General features: G+C 31.8%; 1 protein-coding gene across 2 annotated transcripts; it reads right to left on the bottom strand.

Moving 5' to 3' along the window:
• Positions 1 to 241: 241 nt before the first annotated feature.
• Positions 242 to 25,872, bottom strand: LOC127724688 (eukaryotic translation initiation factor 2 subunit 3). Of its 2 annotated transcripts, none has more exons than XM_052231742.1 (13): positions 25,709 to 25,872; positions 23,248 to 23,311; positions 22,793 to 22,854; positions 22,016 to 22,081; positions 20,049 to 20,170; positions 18,192 to 18,286; positions 14,899 to 15,057; positions 13,536 to 13,670; positions 11,357 to 11,451; positions 10,252 to 10,396; positions 3,876 to 4,045; positions 2,196 to 2,368; positions 242 to 538 (listed from the first exon to the last, which is right to left on the bottom strand). In XM_052231742.1, exons 1-13 carry the CDS (start codon positions 25,778 to 25,780, stop codon positions 475 to 477), a joined length of 1,422 nt encoding a protein of 473 aa, XP_052087702.1. In that variant the 5' UTR covers positions 25,781 to 25,872; the 3' UTR covers positions 242 to 474. The 2 variants fall into 2 exon arrangements, with proteins under 2 accessions (XP_052087702.1, XP_052087703.1); XM_052231743.1 differs by lacking the exon at positions 25,709 to 25,872 and adding an exon at positions 24,577 to 24,708.
• Between the last annotated feature and the right edge of the window lie 191 nt (positions 25,873 to 26,063).

The following is a 26,063-nucleotide window of genomic DNA, read 5'->3' as shown; positions in this document are numbered from 1 at the left end:
TTACTCATAATAAGTGAGTATTTCACTTAACAAATTTTTTCATGAACCATGAAAATGAGGTCAAGGACAATGGACATATGAGAGACGGAAACTTCATAACATAAGGTATCTGCACAAAAGGTATGAAACATTCTAAAATTTAAAGCTTTAAACAAATAGTTTACGCTGTCCTGCCGTCGGATTGTTATACCTATGTCTCGCATACTGTGACTTACATCCTAGGCGACACAAAAAATCATAATTTATAAATAACCTAGTTTATTTCACATGTATTTAACAACATGAAGTTAATTTATTCAAATAAATCTTTAGTCATTTATCAAATATAACAATTTAGCCCTTTAACATTATTTCAATAAACATTGTAAGGGCACATTGTATCTATAAATTCACGTCTGTATGGTAATAATGCCAAGTTTTGTACAAAGGTAACATAGTTAAAAGATGTTCAGTAAACGATTGTGTGTGACTTGTTTAATCATCTTGACTGACAGGATCTATCTTAATACCACTTCTGATTTGTCCCCAACCGATCAACCTGAAAAGAAGGAAGAACAAAACATTCAATTCCTACATCAAATAGACAGTAGACAGTTATAGAAACTTTTCCACAATATCTGAGTTAATATCTCATCAAAGATACCAGGCTTATAATTTGGTATGCCAGACACACATTTTGTCTATACAAGACTCATCAGCCGTGTTCATATCAAACCTGTTAAATGGCCAAATCATATACGAAGTTGAAGAGCAATAAAAATCAAACATTCTGAAAAAGTTGTGCAAAACACAGCTATTGCAATCTATGTCTGGTGGTAGAAATACCGATTTTTTTTCAAATAATTCAAGTAAATTTCCAGACAATGAACATATCATTGATACCATAGTCCAGTTATTGTGGATGTTTCATCCACAAAAACTGGCATCCACACAGTGGTTGAAATAATGGTGCTTTGATGCTTGTTTGACCCAACACTTTCTGTGCCTATTGTTTCATCTATTAAAGATTATATGTCCTGAACAGTAAAAGTAAAATCTGATTTTTAAAAATGTCAAATTCATAAAAAGATAATAACTAAGTAATTAAAGACATAACCAACAGTTCTATCATACTTAAATATATCCCTCATTTTGTAATATCTTGTTACACATACTGTGATTGGAATTACCCCCGAAAATATACAGGTCACTGACCTGGTTTTTATCATAACTGAAGTTAAATTAGGGAAAATTAAGCCAAATTTAAAAAAAAAAGTTGTATACAGAATTTCTTTGACATTAGGCACATGGAATAAATTTGAAGGTTTATATAAATATTTATATAGAAAAATATGATACGAAAAGCATGTTTCATCACTGTAACCATGGCTTTTATGAATGATTTATGCACACATGGAAAAGTTTAAATACTTTCCACATTGTTGATTTTTTCAAAAACTCATATATCATACAACAAAAAACATAAAACCAGAAGACACTTAAATACTGTGAATTCAGAAATTTTTAGTTGTATACATCATTACTGGAAATCGCAATAATTTAACTCACATTATTGTCTATTGTTCAACAATCCCAATAACAAATGGACACAATAATTTGTGAATTCACAGCAAGTATAGGTCACAGAACTTGTTTTACAGAAAAATGACATAATGATACCAAATAAGCTGCTGTTCTGTTGGTTATCATTACAAGAATAGCAAAACAGGCAGTTACAACAATGCAATTAGTATGTAATGATTCACATTACCCCCTTTTCATATTTTTTGACAAATCATTTAAAATGAAATTTATTGGTAAACATTGCCAAAAAGATGTTTTATTTATTGTCTTCAAAGAAACTGGTTGATACAGATAAATTGACCAAAAAATGTCATTATCTAGGTTACTTTTCCAAATTATCAAAAATAATATTTAACTATATTATTTATTTTAACCTATGTACCATGGATTGATTTATTTTCATTGGTACCAATTTTCACTCTAAGATCAAATCGTATTTTCATATACATTGGATTTCGTTGTTTTGTCAAAGTCTGCATACAAGCCTATAGAAAATTTTTACTTATTTGAACATTTAAATTCATGGTTCACCTGTATCCCCAAAATTTACGAAAAATTGGTATTCCACGAATAATAACGAATCAACAGTATTACTTTAGTTCTTGGGACAACTGGTTAAAAAGTTTTCTTACCTCCAATGTTTTTCAACCCTTCTACTAAGAGCAATTTTTTCTCCTATATCTGTACATACAGGATTTGTTAGACCAATTTTAGCCAAATCAGCTTTGACAGCCAGTACACGTCCTCCTGTTGACAAAGATCCTATATTTACCATTAAAACTTCATTCTTTGATAACTTCTGTACCTGTAAAACAAAAGTAAACAATGATCAATAGGGAATTCCAATAACTTTTGTACCAGTAAAACAGAAGTAAATAAAAGGACAGAGTTCTCATGTCCCCAGAGTTGCACATTTTTTATCTGTTCAAGGGCAAACACTAAAAAAAAAAAAACACCTTTTTTTACTGTTCTTTAATCTTTTTTATAAATATCTTAGAGAAATGAAGGCTTGAGAGCAAATGCAATGCAATTTCATATATAATTAATATTTCCAAGGGCATAACTCTTTTAAAAATATTTGATAAGCACTGATCTTTGAATTTGTGTCCGAGACACTACTGATATAAACCTTTGCTATAAATTTGATAAAAAATCTGGCAAAAATTGTACATGTGAGATCACTTAAAATGCAATTTCCCATATAAAAACTATTTTAAAGGGGCATAACTCTTTTTAAAAATAATTGACTGGCACAGATTTTTCAAACTTGGGTCCCTCATTTCATGATATATTTAACATTTTTTCTTTATCTTCGATTATTTTGGTCTGTAATTATAATAAACAGCTATGCCAAGAGCGCATGATACACCCTTATTGTGCATATTAAAATTGTTGCAAGAACAAAATGGTATATTTCGAGGGCATTTAATCATAAGCAAATAAAATAGCTCTGTAGAAAAACATGCCTGAGGATACCCTCTTTTTAAATCGAACAGTTTTTAATGTTCACAGATTCCAACAATTAAGTAAAGTTCATGGTACAATATGTGAAAAATTTACTAAAATCTGACAATTAAAGTCTAATAACTCAGAAGCTACAAACCAGAAAATTAAAAAAAATCAAAAGGGAGCTTTCTTTCATCAATTCGCACAATAATGTAAAGTTTGATGGAAATCAATCCAGGAATACTAGGGTTAGTGTGCAAATTTTTGAAAAATTGCCTCAAATGTAATATTTAAAGTTCTGTTATCTGGAATAACAAACTGAAAAATAAGAAAAATCACAAGGGAGCGACCTTTCATCAATCCCCACAATAATGTAAAGTTTGGAGGAAATCAATCCAGGAATACTGGAGTAAAAGGCATGACTTGGGAAAAAACTGTCTTCAATCTAAAGGTCAAAGTTCTGTAACTCTTGAATGACAAAGCCAAAAATAAAAAAAAATCATAAGGGAGCTTTCTTTCCTCAATTCTAATGTTGTGTTAAAAGTTATATGAGAATTGGTTAAAGCGAATTTGAGTTATTGTACAAAGTGTTAACGGATGGACATTGGTATATCATAATATGTCCTGTTTTTGACAGGCATACAATAAAAATTGGTAAAAATTGTCATTAAGGGAAATAATATCTCTAAATTTCTGCCATTATGAGAAACTTGTAGATCTTGTACTGCTTCATAATTAACATTCAATAATTCCAGGACTGTCATATATGGTAAAACTAACTTGTATCTCATCCCTTTGGCATATTTAAGAAAATAAAATATGTTTAAACTAAAACTGTCATAAACAACTTTTATTGATTTCCATACCTTAGCTCCTTTCTTTTCCCCTTCTGTTTTTACACCAAGGAGACGTCGCAACAAGAAGAATGATATTGTTAGTTCTGTATATATGTCTGGTAATGCACCAACTGCTCCCAATACATGACCCACCATTCTGTCTGCTCGACATAACATTGGATCTATTTTAGTACCAACACCTGTAACAAACAATATCATAAAACATAACATCAATGTATCACAATCTAAAAGCTTACAATAACTTAAGCATTGAATATACAAGCTCCTAAATATGAGATGAACAAGCATTCTGTGAGTATTCCAAGGACCATAACTCTGTACAAAATCATCAGACTGGAACAAAATTTGAACTTGATCTGTAAATTGTCATAATAAAAATATATTCCAATTTTCAAATCAATATCTTCAAGCATGACGAAAACAAGTGCGGAAAACTGATTATTTGAGTGAATTTTCTAAGTCCAAGTACCATAACTCTGCACAAAATCATCAGACTGGAACAAAATTTAAACTTGAACTGTAACTTGTCAAGATAAAACTATATACCCATTATCAAATCAATATCTTCAAGAATGACAAAAAAAACGGCGGAAAACTGATTATTTGAGTGAATTTTCTAAGTCAAAGGACCATAACTCTGCACAAAATCATCAGAAAGGAACAAAATTCGAACTTGATCTGTAACTTGTCATGATAAAACAATACACCAAATATCAAATCAATATCTTTAAGCATGAAGAAAAAAAGTGGGGAAAACTGATTTGCCGGACTGACAGATGGACAGATGGACGGAGTGCAAACCTAAAGTCCCCTTCGATTTCGTCAGTAGGGGACTAATAACTAAACTAGAGGCTCTAAAGAGCCTGTATCACCCACTGGGTTCTTTGTGCATTTCCAACATTAAAGACTAGGATATAATTCATGATAAGTAAGATCTCTTTTTGTTGATCTTATATAGCTGACCATTTCAACTGGTTTCAGTTTATCACGGCAATAATTTCTATAAAAATTGAACTGAAAATTTCGACTTTGTTGTTTGTAGATCTTGTATTGCTGATATGTTTTATTGTTTATTCTCTATTATGCAAACAAAATGTGTAAAAATCATCATTAAAAGGCGATAACTCCTATACAGAGTTGGCTGACAATTTTGGCCATGCTAATATATTGCAGATTTTGCAATGCTGATCAATTTTGCTGTTTACAGTTTTTAGTTATCTACTACAGTGTTGGCCAAAAATGCAAAAAATGTGTAAAACTTATCATTTAAGGGCAAAAAATGCTTTATGGAGTTGACAGAAGATTTAAGCTGTATTAAACAAATTCTAGATCTTGTTCTGCTGATCATTTTTGCTGTTTAAAGTTTTTCTTCAACTACTTATTGTTTTGACCCATTATGCCAAAAAATGGTAAAAATTTAAGGGCCATAACTCCTATAATAGTCGACAAACAATTTCAGATATGATAACAAATTGTAATCTTGTTGCTGATCATTTTTGCATTTAAAAGTTTCTATTCATTTTTTTTTTATAGTTTTCTTGAAAAAAGCAAAAACCACAAAAATTGGTAAAAATCGACATTCATGGTTAATAATTCTTATTAGGAGTTGAACAACTATCAGTGTTCTCCCCAGGCCGATATGACGCTGCCGCAGCGCCTTCATAATATTTTTGTAGATCCCGCAGCGTCTTAATTGGCCGCTGTCCCTTAATACTTGATCCCGCAGCGTGTTAATTTTCACATTTTCATTATAAATGTTGGTTAAAATTGTCAAGTTACTGATCACCGCTGATGGGTCGGTCAGTGTTATGCAATAACTGATAATTAGTTTTACCTGAGCCACGCTTATCTCAGCCTTATTGGACTATGTTATCAGGTAATAGCGTAATTGATCATGAAGAAGATAGATATTTTTTGAAGAAAATTAAAAATTTTAAAAACTTCAGTGCAGAAATTGAAGAAATAGATCGCAAATACATTGTATTTACGCATCGTGTGTGTGATCACTTGACCATTTATATAACGAATTTTTTCATTGGTCGAGAAGAAGAATCTATTTAAACACGACCAATGAACGTGTTGAATACACATGATAAATTTGAATACACATTGCTAAAGATATTATGAATGAAAGTATTAGTAGTTGAAAAAATTAAAATAATGTTTGATTAAAGATAATGAGGAGTGATTTACTTTAATAGAAAGTGAAAAAATGTTGCTTGCAAGGTAAATTCTTCTGAAACTGTCATATTTTTAGAAATAAAATGATCATTGAACATCGATCGTGAATCCGTGCGTCAGGAAATATGTGACAATCAACACGGGTACAGAATCGCCGCAGCTTCTGTATAATGTCACTGGTAAATAATTTCAATGGTTTTAACTTTAACAAATTTGTAAAGTTTCGTTTATATCTATCTGCCAAAGATATGATTAACCAATAATACGCACGGAAGCGTAATGTGGAACTACGGAAACTGGTCAGCTGTTCATTTATAAAAAAAATTTGTTTTAAAAAGTTGTATACCAAATATCTTAACCATATTCGATTTTATTAATTCTGAATGAACATGTTCTCTGCAAATAACAAAGGGGTGAATTATAAGCAAAAGGTAGATGATGGAAGTAGAAGTTTTTTTCAGACCAATGACTTCTAATGAAAAGGGGAATAAACCTCCGTCTACACTGTCAGTATAAGCAGATTTCATTGCTTCTCCTAATCCCAACCAAGCTCAAGTTTTAGCAATTGATAATTTTAAGCAAGCACCATGTTTCTGGTTTCAATGACAAGTGGCTGACTGAGTTATCATGGCTTAGAAATGTTAAAGGGGGTATAAGCAAAAGCTATTGTGAGTGGGGGTTTAATTTTTAACCCTGAAGAGGATAAAGACAAAGTTGAGGAACAGACTGTCCAACAAAATAACACTATCTTGAAACAATATCCCTAGAAGGAGCATATAGTAGAGATGAATATTTATATTTTGACTTCTTTAATTGACTGAATATAAATAACTTTTGTGTTTAAAATCAATTTATTTCATATATATATTCTTGTAATTCATTAATACTCTGCATTATTAAACACATAACACAAAGCATTATAATTCATATTGCATGTCATGATTTATGACTTATTGCTTCAGATCACAAACGTTAATAAAATAAGAGTTACGCGCCCTTGAATTTTGCGCCTTAAAAAAATCCTGGGGAGAACAATTACTATGATGAATTATTTGTAGAAATTGTCTTACTGATAATTATTGCTATTTAAAGTTTCTCTCTTTTGATATTAGTTTGCAAGATAAAAGGAAAGGGTAAAACATTTAGTAAAGGATACTGCAGAACCCTGCAAGCTTGCCTGCTATTGCTACTGTCTAGAGTAAAAGTGTAAAGTTTACGGCCAAAATCTAGTCCATTTATCAGTAATTTACTGCAAAATGAAAGAAATGTTTTCAAATTTTTACTCTTCGTACTGTCTTTTGATCATAAAACAGCTGTGTCTAAAATTCACACAATTCCATGAAGGTTTGACAAAGTTATTGATGTTTAGAAAACTTCAACAACAGACTGATACTAAAAGTTGAAGCCACAAACAATGAAGGAATGTAAGAAAGCTATATCTCGCTTCCTCAACAAAATAATGAAGGCTAAACAAAAAGGATACATATTGGTAAAAATCATCATTTAAGGACAACTCTCTACTATTATAAGTCTTCTGACAGTTTTGGTGTTAATAGACAAGAAGTAGATCTCAACATTCTGAACAATTTTGCACATCTCAAATTTTCTCTGTCAATAGTGGTTTTCAAGATAAAAGACAAAACTTGCATTTAACCCCCATGTTCTATTTATAACCATGTAGTAGGCAGGATCATCTAACTCAATTTTTTAAATAGATACCCATAATGATGATTGTGGCAAAGTTTGGTTCCAATTGGCCCAGAAGGTTCACAGATGAATATTTTTGTAAAAGTAGAATAATTGGAAGCCTTGGGCTGTGTTCTGCTCTTTAGTCGGGTTGTTGTCTCTTTGACACATTCCCCGTTTTCATTCTCAATTTTATTTAACAGAGACAGAGGACACCAAGTGATGAGAATAGCTCACTTGATCCTTAGGGTGACGTGAGCAAAAAATATGTCAGGAAGTCCCTTCATATTTGTGTGAGGCTCAAACACAAATAATTCATACTAATGCAAGAAACTGATATTTTCTTAGTAAATATCAGTCTTTGTTAAAATCTTGGCACTAGGAATTTTATATGTAACATGGGGGCCAACAGATAGTTTTTGACTATGGGATTCAATTTAGAATACAACATAGACGAGGGGACGGATAGACAGATACGAGACAGATTAATTAGTATAGGGTACTGCCTTCAAGGAGTTAAGGCCCCAATTAACTGAATATCTCATAAGAGAGCTATTAACTTATAAACAAAGACATGATATAACACATCATTTTTTTTCCATATCAATAATAAAATGCTCCGCAGGGCGCAGCTTGATACGACCGCAGAGGTCGAACCCTGAACAGTTGGGAAAAGGAAGGACACAACATTCAAGCTTGATACAGCTCTGAATTTGGATTGTGATTAAATATTTGATACAGCATAGGTTTCTGACACAGAATGAATGTGGTCTAAGAACTTAAAAATTTTAAATTGGACATTCACCTATTATGGTCCAATATCCAAAATCTAAATACATGGTTAGATTCAGCATATCAAAGAACCCCAAGAATTCAATTTTTGATGAAATCAAACAAAGTTTAATTTTGGACCCTTTTGACCTCAATGTGGACAAAGTTGATAACGGGGCCCAAAAATCAAAAATCTAAATACATGGTTAGATTCAGCATATCAAAGAACCCCATATATTCAATTTTTGTTGAAATCAAACAAAGTTTAATTTTGGACCCCGATTTGGACCAACTTGAAAACTGGGCCCATAATCAAAAATCTAAATACATGTTTAGATTCAGCATATCAAAGAACCCTAAGAATTCATTTTTTGTTAAAATCAAACTTAGTTTAATTTTGGACCCTTTGGACCTTAATGTAGACCAATATGAAAACGGAACCAAAAATTAAGAATCTAAATACACGGTTAGATTCGGCATATCAAAGAACCCCAATAATTCAATTTTTGATGAAATCAAACAAAGTTTAATTTTGGACCCTTTGGACCTCAATGTGGACCAATTTAAAAACGGGGCCCAAAATCCAAAAACTTAATACACGGTTAGATTCAGCATATTAAAGAACCCCAAAAACTCAAGAATAAAACCCCATTGAAAATGGTCAAGAAATAAGCAATTTATACGAAGTATCTTCTTTTGCACAATACTGTGCAATTGAATATTTCTTGCTATTGCGCAATACTGCACAATTGACAATTTCTTGCTATTGCGCAATATTGTGCTATTGGATATTTCTTGCTATTGCGCAATACTGTGCAATTGAAGATTTCTTGCTATTGCGCAATACTGTGCAATTGAAGATTTCTTGCTATTGTGCAATACTGTGCAATTGAAAATTTCTTGCTATTGCACAATACTTATTATATAATAATTTACACATCCTGTTTGGTGTGTATCTCCTACCATATCATTATTATTTGCTTTTAAATATAAATCAGAAATAACCAAATTTTTTGAATCCCCTTATGATTCATCACCCCCAAACTCAATCCCAGCCTTCCCTTTGTGGTATGGTACCTTGCAGTACAATTTCAGAGAGATCCATACACTTGAACACAAGTTATTGTCTGGGACTAGAAAAATGCTTATTTTTGGCCCCATTTTGGCCCCTTATTCCTAAACGTTTCGGGCAATTACCCCCAAACTCAATTCCAGCTTTCCCTTTGTGATATGGAACCTTGTAGTACAATTTCAGAAAGATCCATACACTAACACACAAGTTATTGTCATGAAACTAGAAAAATGCTTGTTTTTTGCCCCTTTTTTGGCCCCTAATTCCTAATATTTTGAGGCAATTACCCCAAAATCAATCCCAGCATTTCCTTTGTGATATGGAACCTTGTGCTACAATGTCAGAGAGATCCATACACTAACACACAAGTTATGTCTGGAAGTTACAAAAATGCTTATTTTTGGCCCCTAATTCCTTAACTGTTGGTACCATAACCCCCAAAATCAATCCCAACCTTCCTTTTGTGGTATTGAACCTTATGGTAAAATTTCATAGAGATCCATTCCCTTAAACTAAAGTTAGAGTGCGAAAACCAATGTGTCTTCGGACGACGACGACAATGACAACGACGACAACGTCATACCAATATACGACCGCAAAAATTTTTGCGGTCGTATAAAAATTTCAGTACTTGTCTTGATTAATGTTCATTTAAAAGTTTAATTTATTACTAACCTATTAAACCTCCAGGAACTGCATACTGAAGATCATTTTGTTCTGCAAATAATGACAGAATTCTAGATCTGATTGGTTTACATGTTAATTTGCCCTCTTGGTCTTTAGAAACAATACCAGGTCTAACTTCTATTTCTTGACCAACCTGTAAAAAAAGTTTAAAATATCTACTTTTCTAATTCCTGTTTATTTTATTTCAACTATTTCTTAATCTGTGTCAGCTAACACAGCCATATCAAAGTATGACTGAATCATTTTAAAGTCTTGTAACCTACTGCCTAGTTCTTGGACATTCTTGGTTTACTAGATTAAACATGTTAAATGCCTTCAGTTATAAATAAAAGTAAATAAATAGGATAAACAAAATTTTATTGACTCAAAATTTGTAAAGAATTCTGTGTTAATCCTCCTACAGTTGTATCACGTTCTATTTGTGTAGCGCATGATAAGCTTATGACATCAAATAAGTTAATTAAGACAGATATCTACATCTCGCCCAGCTAATGATATCTCAGATTTGCCATCATTTGTACATTTGTTTTATTGGTGAAAGGGAATATACAATTGTTAACAATCAATATGGTTAAGTACAGTATCTACAATAACTGCTTCCAGTCACATGAAGAGAAACACAACCTTTATTGGTATGACAGGTGCCACATGTGGAGCAAGATATCCAAGAGGATCTGAGATCACCCGAGTTTTTGGTGGGGTTCGAGTTGCTCATTCTATAGTTTTCTTTGTGTTTTGTATAGTGTTGTTTGTCTTTTGGTAGTTTATTCGTTTTTTTCCCACAACATGGTCAGTTCGTTTTCAACTTATGAGTTTGATTATCCCTTTGGAATCTTTCACTGCAACATGCCTTTTTAAAACATATTTTTACATTGAAATGCTTCATGTATTTGATAGAATGAATAGAAACTTCATCAAATGTTAGAGTCAATTTATTTTCCTTATCATTTCCTATATACTTATCAGGTCCTTGGCTAGCACATTTGGCTTGTATGGGTTTCTCAGGATGCTATCAAGACTGATATGGAATCTATATATAATTCACTGTAACCACTGAGACAAATTTCATAGTAGGTTGCAAAATATAAAGTACCTTTAACACTCCTCTCAGAATACTTCCTCCTGCAACACCTCCTTTCAAATCATCTACTTCACTGCCAGGTTTATTTACATCAAATGATCGAATCACTGAAAAACAAATAAAAATCATAGATTTTTGTAAATTTGCGAAATGAAACAAGATCTAAACGATCTCTGATGAGGTCATCTGCTTTACATTAAATTATTATAAATTTATCATAATTATCATAACTTTATTTATTGTAATTAATGAATTTTAATTCTAACGATTCATCTTATCTCGGCTTGGGTCCTTTAAATTTGTTTCGTTTTTATATCTGGTGAAATATGTTCAACACACTAATGTTCCGTTTGGACGATCAACAAAGGTGTTAATTACCGGTCACCATAAACATGTCATTTTAACTGTTATACAAACAAGTATGTTTACTCAGCTTTAATCTCTTTCGAAAATAATTGGTTACATAAGAAATACATCCGATTTGAATTTTTGTCATTAGGTCTGAATCTGTCGAAAATTGTTACTTTCAAACTTTGAGACATCGGGGTCAATTTACATTAATTATACATCTCCGGTACTTAACTGAGTATTTGAATTAACCGAGTTCAACTCATCAGAGGTAATTATGCATTGATCAAATGGGAATTTTACTGGGACAAAGAAATTACTTCGACTCATCCGAGTTTTCGACACAACCGAGTTCAACACAACAAGGTTTGACTGTACTTAAGAAATAAATAAATAACCTGGTTTCCCATAAATGCTTAATCAACAGGAAATAAAATGCTCCGCTGGGGCGCAGCTTGATACGACTGCAGAGGTCGAACCCTGAACAGTTGGGGCAAGTATGGACACAACATTCAAGCTTGATACAGCACTGAATTTGGATTGTAATTAAATATTTGACACAGCATAGGTTTCTGACACAGAATGAATGTGGTCTAAGAATTTGGAGATCTATTCACTTAAACTTAAGTTAGAGTGCGAAAACCAATGTGTCTTCGGACGACGCCAGAGACGACGACGACGACGCGAACGTCATACCAATATACGACCAAAAATTTTTTAATTTTTGTGGTCGTATAAAAAGGGAAAAAAAATCCCCCCCTCCAAATTTTTTGAACCCCTTTATGATTCATCACCCCCAAACTCAATCCCAGCCTTCCCTTTGCGGCATGGTACCTTGCAGTACAATTTCAGAGAGATCCATACACTTGAACACAAGTTATTGTCTGGAAAACTAGAAAAATGCTTGTTTTTTGGCCCCTTTTTGGCCCCAAATTCCTAAAGGTTTATGGCAATTACCCCCAAACTCAAACCAAGCTTTCCCTTTGTGATATGAAACCTTGCAGTACAATTTCATAAAGATCCATACACTTACACACAATTTATTGTCCTGAAACTAGAAAAATGCTTGTTTTTTGCCCCTTTAAGGCCCCTAACTCCTAAAATTTTGAAGCAATTACCCCCAAAATCAATCCCAGCCTTCCCTTTGTGGTATGGTACCTTGCAGTACAATTTCAGAGAGATCCATACACTTGAACACAAGTTATTGTCCGGAAACTAGAAAAATGCTTATTTTTGGCCCCTTATTCCTAAACATTTTGGGCAATTACCCCCAAACTCAATTCCAGCTTTCCCTTTGTGATATGGAACCTTGTAGTACAATTTCATAAAGATCCATACACTTACACACAAGTTATTGTAATGAAACTAGAAAAATGCTTATTTTTGGCCCCTTTTTGGCCCCTAATTCCTTAACTGTTGGTACCATAACCCCCAAAATCAAACCCCACCTTCCTTTTGTGGTATTAAACCTTATGGTAAAATTTCATAAAGATCCATTCACTTAAACTAAAGTTAGAGTGCGAAAACCAATGTGTCTTCGGACGACAACGCCGGAGACGCCAACGTCTTACCAATATACGACCGCAATTTTTTTTTACGGTCGTATAAAAATCTAGGGGTTGATATGCAATAATACATTATCTACTTCTAAAGATGGGAGACAACTCTAACTAATATAAAGATATCTTCCACATGCCATTTCTATATTTTTTTTGGTAATATATGCCATTGACATAACTTATTTTGAAATTACTAATGATGTTGCTTTCCACAATTTTTCATTTCATTTCTTCTATTATAGCTTGTTTTGGTCTGATTAGGTTCTAACATAATATACAATTACCTATTAATCTGGGTTCTGATAAAAAGTCTCTTTTAGGTACAGGAATTTTTTTAACAATGTATTCACAAATGACATCTATATTATATTTTAACTGAGCTGATACTGGTATTATTGGAGCTCCTTCAGCTATTGTTCCTATAAACATATAAAACACAAAATATAAATCTTTTTAAGAAATGCACTATAGTGTATATACATTACTTACACATAAGATTCTGATAACGAGCCTTTTTAAGGAAAAGTTACTAACACTAACAAAAAATATTTGTCTATTTTCTTTGTAAACTAGGAATTTTGGTTGCTTTCTTAATAACACTCCATGGTTTGACAATTAGCAATTAATAACAGCAAGACTGCAAGCCCATGGTCTTAAGACACCTGAACATCAGATTTATGGTCTCAGCCCATAGCAGACACTAAATATACTAGTAGTAACAAAGTGATATTTTTGTGCAATATCAATTTCATCTCAATTGCTTTCTTTTACAATCAGGGGATAAGTTAGAGACAGAAAATACTAGATCAATGTCAGAATTTATCATATTTTTTTGTATTGGACATAACACTGTTGAGGGGCTGGGTAAATCTTACACCTCCCCTAGTTTTTAAGTCTCAAACAAAAAATGGATATTTTCTGAAATTCACCAAAAACTTTTCTTACAATGCAGCTAAAAATGACTACAACATTACCCATCAAAGTGTTACATTGTAATACAAAAAATAAAACTTATTGTCTGTCCCTAAATGACCCCCCCCCCCCCCCCCCCCATTGTAAAGGAAAGTGTTGACATAAAAACTGAAATCGTACAAAAATATCACTTTGTTATTACTGGTATATCTAGGCAAAAAAGACAACAAGAGCAGATCAAGCTATTGAGTTATTGTCCGAAAACTGGAAAATCACCTTTTTTTAATGAATAAAACCCCATAACTCATAAAACATAAAATCTAAAATTTATAAAAACTGAAAGGGAGCTAACGTCAATAGATATAAACAATTCACCAAAGTTTCATGAAAACTGCTCATTTTTGAGGTATTGTCCGAAAACTGGAAAATCTCCCTTTTTTAATGAATAAAACCCTATAACTCAGAAAAGTACGATAAAAAATTTATAAAAATCGAAAGGGAGCTCACTTCAATAGATATAAACAATTACCCTAAGTTTCATGCAAATTGGTTAAAGTGTTTTCGAGTTACAAGTTGACGACGGACGGATGGACAACAGTATACCATAATACGTCCTGTAAACGGGCATATAAAAATTATTGTTCCTGACATAAATGGAACAATTTTTAATCAAAGGAAAGGACTTCACTATATATAATCCTACCTTCCGAGTTAACAACATAAGGCTATTAATACCTTTAACAAAGGCTAAAATCTGTTCATACTGTTCTTTTGCTTGACTTTCTTTTACCAGATCTATTTTGTTTTGTAAGATAAGTATGTGTTTCAATTTCATAATTTCCACTGCTGCTAAATGTTCTGATGTTTGAGGCTGTGGACAGGATTCATTTCCAGCTGAAATAATTAAAGTTAAATGTATAAATTATCATCAGGGCTCTAATTCAATAGCATCATGTTAACCAAGTTTGGCTAGTTACTTTGTGTAGTTTGATGTAGTATTCAACATTTGTTGTACTTCTCTTCTTTTATATATACATGTATAATATATTTACACCAAGATGTTGTTAAATAAAATTGGATACCCTGCATTTATCATGCTTTACAATAACATATGGTCAAATCGCTGATAAAAACCCTCCTAAATTATTGAAAACTATCATTCTGCACTGACAATAATATCTTGGTGAACATTAGATACACCCATTTGGGCTAACACCCTCAAGGTGTATCTAATACATCTAATGAAAGCAAGCTCGCATACCCATGCCCCACATATTTACTATGGGATGTTTTTACAAGTACCCCTTCCTAAATAAAATGCTTCGCTGGGGCGCAGCTTGATACGACCGCAGAGGTCGAACCCTGAACAGTTGGGGCAAGTATGGACACAACATTCAAGCTTGATACAGCTCTGAATTTGGATTGTTATTAAATATTTGACACAGCATAGGTTTCTGACACAGAAAGAATGTGGTCTAAGAACTTGAATTTTTTTTAATTTACCTATTATGGTCCAATGTCCAAAATCAAAATACATGGTTAGATTCAGCATATCAAAGAACCCCATATATTCAATTTTTGTTAAAATCAAACAAAGTTTAATTTTGGACCCCAACTTGGACAAACTTAAAAACTGGGCCCATAATCAAAAATCTAAACACATGTTTAGATTCAGCATATCAAAGAACCCCAAGAATTCAATTTTTGCTAAAATCAAACTAAGTTTAATTTTGGACCCTTTGGACCTTAATGTAGACCAATTTAAAAACAGGACTTAAAATTAAAAATCTAAATACACAGTTAAATTTGGAATATCAAAGAACCCCAATAATTCAATTTTTGATGAAATCAAACAAAGTTTAATTTTGGACCCTTTTGACCTCAATATGAACCAATTTGATAGCGGGGCCCACAAATAAAAAATCTAAATTCATGGTTAGATTCAGCATATCAAAGAACCCCATATATTCAATTTTTGTTGAAATCAAACAATTTTAATTTTGGACCCCAATTTGGACCAACTTGAAAACTAGGCCCATTATCAAAAATCTAAACACATGTTTAGATTCAGCATATCAAAGAACCCCAAGAATTCAATTTTTGTTAAAATCAAACTAAGTTTAATTTTGGACCCTTTGGACCTCAATGAAGACCAATTTAAAAAACAGGACCCAAAATTAAAAATCTAAATACACGGTTAGATTTGGCACATCAAAGAACCCCAATAATTCAATTTTTGATGAAATCAAACAAAATTTTATTTTGGACCCTTTTGACCTCAATATGAACCAATTTGATAACGGGGTCCACAAATAAAAAATCTAAATACATGGTTAGATTCAGCATATCAAAGAACCCCATTTATTCAATTTTTGTTGAAATCAAACAAAGTTTAATTTTGGACCCCAATTTGGACCAACTTGAAATCTGGGCCAAAAATCAAAAATCAAAATACATGTTTAGATTCAGCATATCAAAGAACCTCATATATTCAATTTTTGCTAAAATCAAACAAAGTTTAATTTTGGACCCTTTGGACCTTAATGTAGACCAATTTGAAAACTGGACCCAAAATTAAAAATCTAAATACACTGTTAGATTCGGCATAACAAATAAATAAATGTGATCAAAGATTTTACAAATCTAATGCGCCATACTGTGCAATTAAAGATTACTTCTTGAAATTTTTCAATATTTGAAATTTGAAAAAAAAATAATATTTGAAGAATAATTCTTTTTAATTTCTGAAATCTGAAATGAGAAAAAATTGACCCCCACAATTTCTTTTTATCCCCCCCCCCCCTTTTTTTTCCCCAAAAAATTCTTTCCCTCAAGATATGGTCATAATCTCAATTCAAATTTCCAATGGAGTTGGCAACCATAATTACCCATTTAAATTTACCATAGTGCTAACTTAATCTATTTTATAATAGAATTAAAAATATAGTGTCAAATCTTTCATATGGATTTTTTTGTGAAAAAAAAAGATGCAACATTTGCAGATATTTTTACTGGTCTTCCTTTATAAATATGCATTTCTTTAAAAATAATTTAAAGCAGTGTAAGGGAAGTAACCAAAACGTTGTATTTGGATTACCTCCCTTACACTGTTTTAAATTATCTTTATTGTTCATTAACCATTACTTTATACATAATTTAAAAGCAGTGTAAGGGAGATAATTTCAATGATGTATTTGATTTATCTCCCTTACACTGCTTTAAATTATGTTTTGTACTAAAGTATTTGTCCATTAACCAGGACAACCTTGTTTTCCCCCTTTTTTGCCCCTAATTCCTAAACAGTTTGAGCCATAACCCCCCAAAGCAAATCCTAACCATCCCTTTGTGGTATGGAAACTTGTAGCATAATTTCAGAGAGATCCATACACCGTTCCACAGTTATTGTCTGGAAACTAGAAAATGCTTATTTTTGGCCCCTTTTTGGCCCCTAATTCCTTAACTGTTGGTACCATAACCCCCAAAATCAATCCCAACCTTCCTTTTGTGGTATTTAATCTTATGGTCAAATTTCAAAAAGATCCATTCACTTAAACTAAAGTTAGAGTGCGAAAACCAATGTGTATTCGGACGACGACGCCGGACGACGACGACGACGACGACGACGACGACGCCAACGTCATACCAATATACGACCACAAAATTTTTTTGCGGTCGTATAAAAATGTCTCCAAATTTGAGATCCTTCTGATTATCCCACTCGTCAGAGGTTTTGGGAACCATCACCCAAATTTAGAGAGGATTCAACAAAAAATGAAGGTGATAGCATGGCAACAAGAAATAATATGGGTTACTTTGTCAAGTCCCCCTCCAGAAAAAAAATTGTCCTCCATTTCAGATTCTTTTAATAATCAAACTCATTCAAATTTAAAGAGGATTCTACAATAAATATAGGTGCTTGCATGGAGACAACAAAGTTATGATATAAACATTATACACTCTGCAACTTTTCTGTGTGGGTATATTTATATTTGCAATATTACTAATAGCTTTCTTTTTAAACTATATACCTATTAAAAGTAAGGCTGCATCCATAACTGCTGCTCCGTTCAACATGGTTGCCATAAGAATGTCGTGACCTGGACAGTCCACAAAGGAAACGTGTCTATTAAAACAGATTTTTTTAATTAAATATCATAAATATAGTTTTGTGCATTTTTGATTTTCTACACTCTTGATTTCTGAATGTTTTTTTAATCATAATAAAATACAGATGAAATAATTTGATCAAACAAAGGGTCAGTTTCAAAGGTATTGTGGCAATATGATTTTTAATGTAACTGCCAAAAAAAAGTAAGTCCAGAGGTTATCTTAGATTCATCAAACAAACTTTCTGAAAGTAAACATCAAATGATTATTAATCCAATATCACTAGTTCTAGTATTCTATATATCGCTATATGAAAATCAGGTGACATGGTTTTGAAAGTTAACCATCCAAGGATCGGTCTATAAAATGCTGATTCAATTTTACCTTTCCCTTAATTTGTTTAAGAAGATTGCTACTGTATACTCTAATATAGCATATTACATAATTCTTGAAGAAGTTCAAATTTGTTTTAATGCAGGAACGCTTCTAGTTCTACTGATATCTAAACAAATAGGGGTTAAATGTCAATAATTACAGTACAAAGATGTTTCATACGATTCCATAATTTTGATGGCAGATGCATTCCAAAAGTTATAATGCAACATATATATGATTACATGTGCTATCAATGACAATATTAAAATAATGAACAAAAAAAAAGGCCTGAATCAATTTATAATTTCACAGTTGTGGCATAAAAATGCTTCATACAAATTGAAAATATGCTTTTACCAATGCTTTTAAAGTCCAATAAAATTACAAAAGCATTCAATTCTTATATAAAAGGCTTAATTAGCCATCCAAAGATCATTCCATCTAATGTTTGGACAAAATTGATAGACCATAACCCTAACTGTCTAGTTTAATAAGAATCTATAGTTTCCAACAAGCACAATTCAACTGATTTTTCTTCGAAGAAGGTGGCCATCTTAAATTAGGGACTTTTCAAAAATATGATTTTGATTTCTGTTAAAATGCAAGATAAATGTTAACTTTTTAAGTTATATTTTTAAAGGGGCTGCAATGTATTGATTATCCAACCCTAGTACAATGATCCACAATACACATAAATAAATGATATTATTACATTGGTTGCAATGAAATAGAGAGATTTCCTGGTAAAATAAAAACCTATAATTTCACAGGTTTAACAAGTGAAACTGCAAGCTACTGCTCACTGATGATACCCCCAGCCCAAATATGCATTTGTTGTTGAGTGATGAATCTGAAAACGCATCACAGGGTATAGCTGACTTATATAAACCCTGAAACCAAATTTCAGAAATCCTTATGATGTAGTTCCTTAGAAAGATGCGACGGAAAATATTAATCGGACGGACGGAGAGACAGAGGTAAAACAGTATACCCCCACTTTTTTAAAGCGGGGGTGTAATTAATGTGATAATTTTAATCCTTTGATGTCATACAACAGTCGGTATTGATGGTCAAGACATTGTCGATGATGATGCAAATGAATTTGGAATGCATAAAAAAAGATATAGTTCCTTGTATTTTATACTTTATTTCCTCCAAAAAGTTCATGGTCAATGTAATAAAAAGAATAACTAATCCAAGGATTCAACTATCGAAAAATGTTCAACTTGTCACTGAACAACACTAATTATTAACTCATGTGCTATTTGCATTCTTGAATTAATGTGTTGTTCAGTCACTCGATGAATATTTCTATATTTGAATTCTTCTGTAATCATTCCATTTAAAGAATTAAGGAAATCTGTTAGTAACTAATCTACTAATGAAAGAGATAACTTTCAAACCTGAGGACTCTAAATTTTCCACTACATCCAGCTCTGTCACATGGAAATGCATCTTCTTTAGAACTACCACAAGATCTGTAGCATCCAGGTCTAGGACAAGAGTTGTTGTCACATTTATAAATCTGTAATAAAACAACAATAACAATTCTTCATAGTGAGAAAAATGTTAAAAGCTGGAGTTTTTCATTTCAAATAAATATGAATATTCATAAAAAAAACTTTAATTTTTATGTGTTTTGACAAAATAAATCAGAATAGGTTTTTGTACCAGCTTTAAAGAACAGAAAAAACATAACTGTAGTACAAATTTCAACATGTTTAGTTGTCTTTCCTGATCAATCTCATTTTCTGCTTCACACGCACTGACACCCAGTATTTCTTTGTCCTCTGCACTGTGTTGTGAGGGGGACAAAATAGCAAGACAATCATCTCACATTCAATAACAATATGATATTTATTTATTGAAAAATTTGCCATCATCACTATGGTTAACTTGCACTCTAGTCTACATTGTATATATAGTGGTTACTGAAAATTAATATGCATGTAAATTAAATAGCTAATTCATGGTACCATTTCATAGAGGATTTTATGTGGTGTATCCTTGTTCCTTCTAATTTTCAAACAGCCAATAGACTCTCCAATGGATGATTTCTATTAATTCCGACAATTCATTTGCATTGTACATAATTAAATGGCTATTCCAATGATAAATTGTATGATAAAGTATCATATCAGATGCTTTTGTTCAATCTTAACCAAGGTTGGGCGGTATTTACCACCCCTGGTATTTACCGGCGGTATTTACCGGTATTTACCGCCCCGGACAATACTCCTCAAGTGGTCAATACTGGCAAATACTGGTCAATTGAAATTTTCATGGTGGTTTTTTCTATTTATTGAAGTAAAAAAATGATAAAAAGTAAGATATATTTTAACTTTTATCTTTTGGTATGTTTCAGCTGATATAAATGAATGAATTTGATATGTTTTATTCATTTTTAACACTTATACCTACTAATTTAGTCCTTATAAGTTATGATATTGCATATTTTAGATATATATAAAGGATTGACTAATTATTACAACATTTTTCAATCAAGATAATTTTTATTGAAAATGCATAATTTTTACAGGTACATAAAACTACAGGTAAATGAACTTTACAGGTGTCTTATTACCTATCACCTGGCATTACTAGGTGTGAAAATTTAATTACTTTAAAAACAACAGCCCCCAATAAATGATGACAAAACATGGTTGAAAGTAATAAAAGTGATATATTTGAAGACTCACTTAAACAATAAAATATTTCCTGTCTATTAAATGTGAGACAAAAATCATCTTTATGCAGGAAATGGAAGGTATGAAGGACCTTTACTCTTATGGCTGAACTGTAATTTATGTTTTAAACCAAAAAATATATAATGTTGTATAAATTTTACCTTTACATAATCAATATTTACATGATTTACATACACATAGTACAACCATCTTGACCTTAAGCACCAAACTGAAACCTGAAGACCCTATTTGGAACTTCTATACAATATAAGACAACAACAAAAACCAGTGCAAAATGTAATGATTGCAATGCTATAGTCAGTGCAAAAGCCACCTGATGAGTTTCTTTGACAGGGACAAAACATTTTTATCTTATGTACTAATAAAACATTGTAAATAACTTTTTATTAAGAATTTACAATAAAAATAGAAATGAAAACATTTAAAATGACTTTAACAATTTCATTATTTCATTTTCTAAAAGTAATTGACCAATAGAGAGTGGTTTTTATAGTAATGTCCACTCAAAATTTCAATCGACCAGTATTTGCCAGTATTTCCCGGTATTTACCGGTATTTACCGCCGGCATGGTCAATACTAGTATTGACCGCTTTTTTGCCAACCTTGATCTTAACTAAGCGTCATTGTAAAGATTGTGAATGAAAATAATAATATGACTTACTTTTGCATTGGCATAGCCAAGTTTTATGGTAATATTTCTTTCTAGTTCATTTTTGAACCTTACAGTCTGCAAAAAAGGATAATAAAACATATACATAAGAGAACATTTAATAGTACTTCTTCCATATATAGTTGGTACATCCACCAAGTTTCAAAGACAAGACTTCCACAACTAATAATAACCAACACAAAATAAGATTAGACGAAATATGAGAACAAAATATTCTTAGCAGAAAAGAACTTTGTCAAAGGATGTAGTTATTAATGAAGAACTATAAAAACTCCAGGCTAAATGAGGAACGAAAAACTACCAGCTAAAAAGTGCATCAATGTAATAATTGAAATAAGATGCAATACCACACTAACAGTTCCAAGATTGCATACTCTACAAGAACCATTAAAGAAATCCCTACTGGCAGTGATATACCCTTTAAATCAATAATTTCATCAAATAAAGTAGAAATATGCAATTCCACACATACTGCTTAAGATTTGGATTTCTGTTGATGAGTTACAGATTTAAGGTTTGTGTAATCCCCCTTTAATGAATCATGCAAAAGTCTATGTTTGGCTATGGTAAAAATTAACAACATCAACAAATAACAAGGGAGGCAAAATTCTACAGAAACATTTTTTCTAAAGTTATATTGATATCTACATACAGTTGTAGTGTCAGAAGGGTGTAATGGATAAAAAAAAGTTTAACAACACTTCACTCTGTATACAGGTCAGTATTATAGGACATAGAACTTCTTCTAATCACTTCAAGCTTACAAACCTGTACACCGGATATTGCTTTTACTACAGTGGACTTCCCATGGGCTACATGTCCAATGGTTCCTGAAATGAACATGTATATAGTTAATATAACTGATTTAAATTTTAAAAATTTACATCATTTCTTTAGCATGTTTAATGTTACAATTTAATGCTCTGTTGGAAATATTTTAATAAAGATCCAGATCCAGAGGGCAGGATTTTCATTGAGGCCCTCACATACATCCTTGATGCATAATTTCCTGAACAATGAGTTCACATTTGGTGATTACACCACATAAGCTCTGTCGTCATCAATTACCAAAAGTATTACAAAATGCTTGAATTCTATTCTCCTCCTTGAAATTTCCTTTTGTTTTCAATCATAAATTTTAGCTATGCTTCATGAGAATACTGGCAATACTACAGAACACTAGAAAAATCAAACTGTATGGTTGTGAGTACAATAAGTCTTACCTATATTTATAGTTGCCTGTCTACTGATAACCTCTTGTGTCAGAGGTGTCAATTTTTCAATTTGCTGAAAATATATTATTTATTATTACTTTACACATTATTTTTATGTTTATTAACAATTGATGCAAATTTTCGATCTGAAGATTATAAAAACAATTCCCAATATTTCATTCACACATAGTGTATTGCCCAAACCAATAACATTAGGAAGAATACATAAAAATACATGGTCAAATACATGCAGCAGATGAAATAAAATTGTACTTTTCTGTCTACGTACTTGAAGCAAGTCAGGAATCACCAAACTAGGTAAAATGAGCAGTGATGAGTGAAATTTTCCATTAAATGCTTGCAGAAAAGCCTTGCAACTCTATCAAAATGTGATAAAATGGTCTAAGTAGTTCATCTACAGTTACTGACACTGAGTAACTTACACTTAAACAAGTGTCTTTTACCTACTTGGAAGATGTAAATAAACTCATCATAGATACCAGGATTGAAATTTTGTATTTGGGCCAGACGTACGTTTCGTCTACAAAAGACTCATCAGTGATGCTCGAATCAAAAAAAGTTAAAAAGGCCAAATAAAGTACGAAGTTGAAGAGTAAATTATATTCCCTCAAAACTTGTGTAAGTAAATTTTATTTTCAAGGTTTGAATAATCTCCCCTAATGCTTCTAAAAAAATTTACTTATAAAATTTATATTTCTTTTAACAACCCCTGAAATTCTCAAGTTTTGGGTAGTTAAAACATGCCTTAAACATTTATCTGGTTTGCTTACTCTTTTAAATCTTTTATCTAATGTCATAACTAAATAAAGAAATTATCATTTTAGAAATATAATCTGCACAGATGTTAAGTTACTAAGTACATGTTGTAACTGTGCAAGACCCCATAAAATTCATGAATAAATAAGTTATTTTCCATCATCAAGTTACTGAATTCAGACATGCTATTAATTATGTCACAAATTAAGATAGTAATCCAATATTATCATAAATAATTTCATTGTATATACACAGATATCATGCGACAACAATTTATCAATTAGCAGCTAGAGAGGTTGAGAACACAGTTTTGATATGTAATTTGGTTCTCCTTTGAACAAGTTGAGTTTTTGAATGCTTAAATTGACAAACAGATAGGTTTTTATTTTTTGATTTATTAACAAATCTGAATGACTAAGGGAAATTACTCTACTTCCTAAATTATTCACCTGTACAAGTAATAATAGATACTTGTACAAGTATTATGTTCCTAAATATGTGCTAGTTTGTACATTTGTATACAAGCTTAAATACTTAAAAATATAAATTACTTTTACTCACAACATTTGAACTCATTTTTTTTTTAAATATAAATAATCTCAGGTTAACTATGCATAAGAGTTTCCTTTGAAAAAAATCAAAATCACTTGCTTTACAAAATGTGTTTGGTTTTTAGTTAATTCTAGAATGTAATAAGTAACGTAAAATTGATTTCCATAGACTCATATACATATTCAAAAGTATAAATAAATCTGATCAATCAGAATGATGAAATGACTACCTATCTGTATATTACCTAAAGTTGCATCAGTCATAATAAACTTTTGAATAACTAGCAACATACATGTATACAAGTAGCTGCTTCTGCTAGATAGTGCAGAGCTGCCAACTATCCCGATTTATGGGGGATTTCCCCAATGATAAGTGTTCACCTGAATTTTGAAATTCTTTATTCTATGAACTGAACACCTCAAAACAGACATTCAAATGAATAAAATGTTATTTAAGCACATGTATAAGCATTCAAACAATAGTAGTAGATTAACATCACTAATGACAGATTTAAGAAAAGCATTAGGTCCTCTTCCACTTAATCAGGTCAGGAATAACCATTAATTGGTGACTTATACCTCGATTCAGGTATTTGACATACAGTAAGATAGACCAATTAAGGTATAATCTACCAATTAACAGTTATTTCTTGATCTGCTAAGATAATGGCTACAACTAACTGATTACACCACAGGAATTGGAAATTCTATCAATAATAAGGTATAGGGGCATCTCAAAGATTGTCGAGCAACTTTTAATCCCCTATACCTTATTTTTCATAGAATTTCTGATTCCTGTTATTATACTTCCATTTATTTGGTGCACATATGGACAACAAACTCTCCCCTCAAAGACCGAGATAGTCTTGATACAACCCCAGGAGGATGAGCATTTGAGTTAACCCGCTCTTTATCCACAATTAAATGCTCACATACCATTTTAAGATTTAAATCTCCCTTACAAAAGGCATCACATATTTGCAACTTCTTATCAAAGGAAAGTCTATCGAGCTTTATTGAACAATTTGACGGTTCGGGTTATTTTCGAGGCCATCTGTCATGAACCTCTATACGTTTATTGTGTAGCCAAGATCAGTTGGTGACAAACATTTATTAAAGTGTGATATTAACGAAACACTAACGAGTGTAGAAAGATCTTGTTTTGATAGATGTGGTTGCAGTCTTTTCGTCGGTTCGTTTTCTTCACCAGCCATGCTTCCGTTGTCTCAATTCTGATGCAAGATTTTCTTCAGTAAAGTAATGATTCATGTGTGTTTAGCATATCCATAAAGATTTGTTTGATTCATGAAATTGAATATCAATTCAATTTCAAAATTTGATTACAAAATAAAATTTATCAATTTAGCACCATTCATGATTAAAGTTTAAAAAATAGTATAGTCGCAATTTCTACTATTTAAGGAATGAGTGTAATGTGATACAATCAAATGGTAACTTTAATATCTAAAACGAAAATAGATGTACTTCCGTTTTCCT

The sequence above is a fragment of the Mytilus californianus genome, unplaced genomic scaffold (assembly GCF_021869535.1).
Source record: "Mytilus californianus isolate M0D057914Y unplaced genomic scaffold, xbMytCali1.0.p SCAF_14, whole genome shotgun sequence".
In the NCBI taxonomy this organism is placed as follows: domain Eukaryota; kingdom Metazoa; phylum Mollusca; class Bivalvia; order Mytilida; family Mytilidae; genus Mytilus; species Mytilus californianus.
Note: the sequence above shows the minus strand (reverse complement) of the source record. Positions and strands in the feature narration are given on the sequence as shown.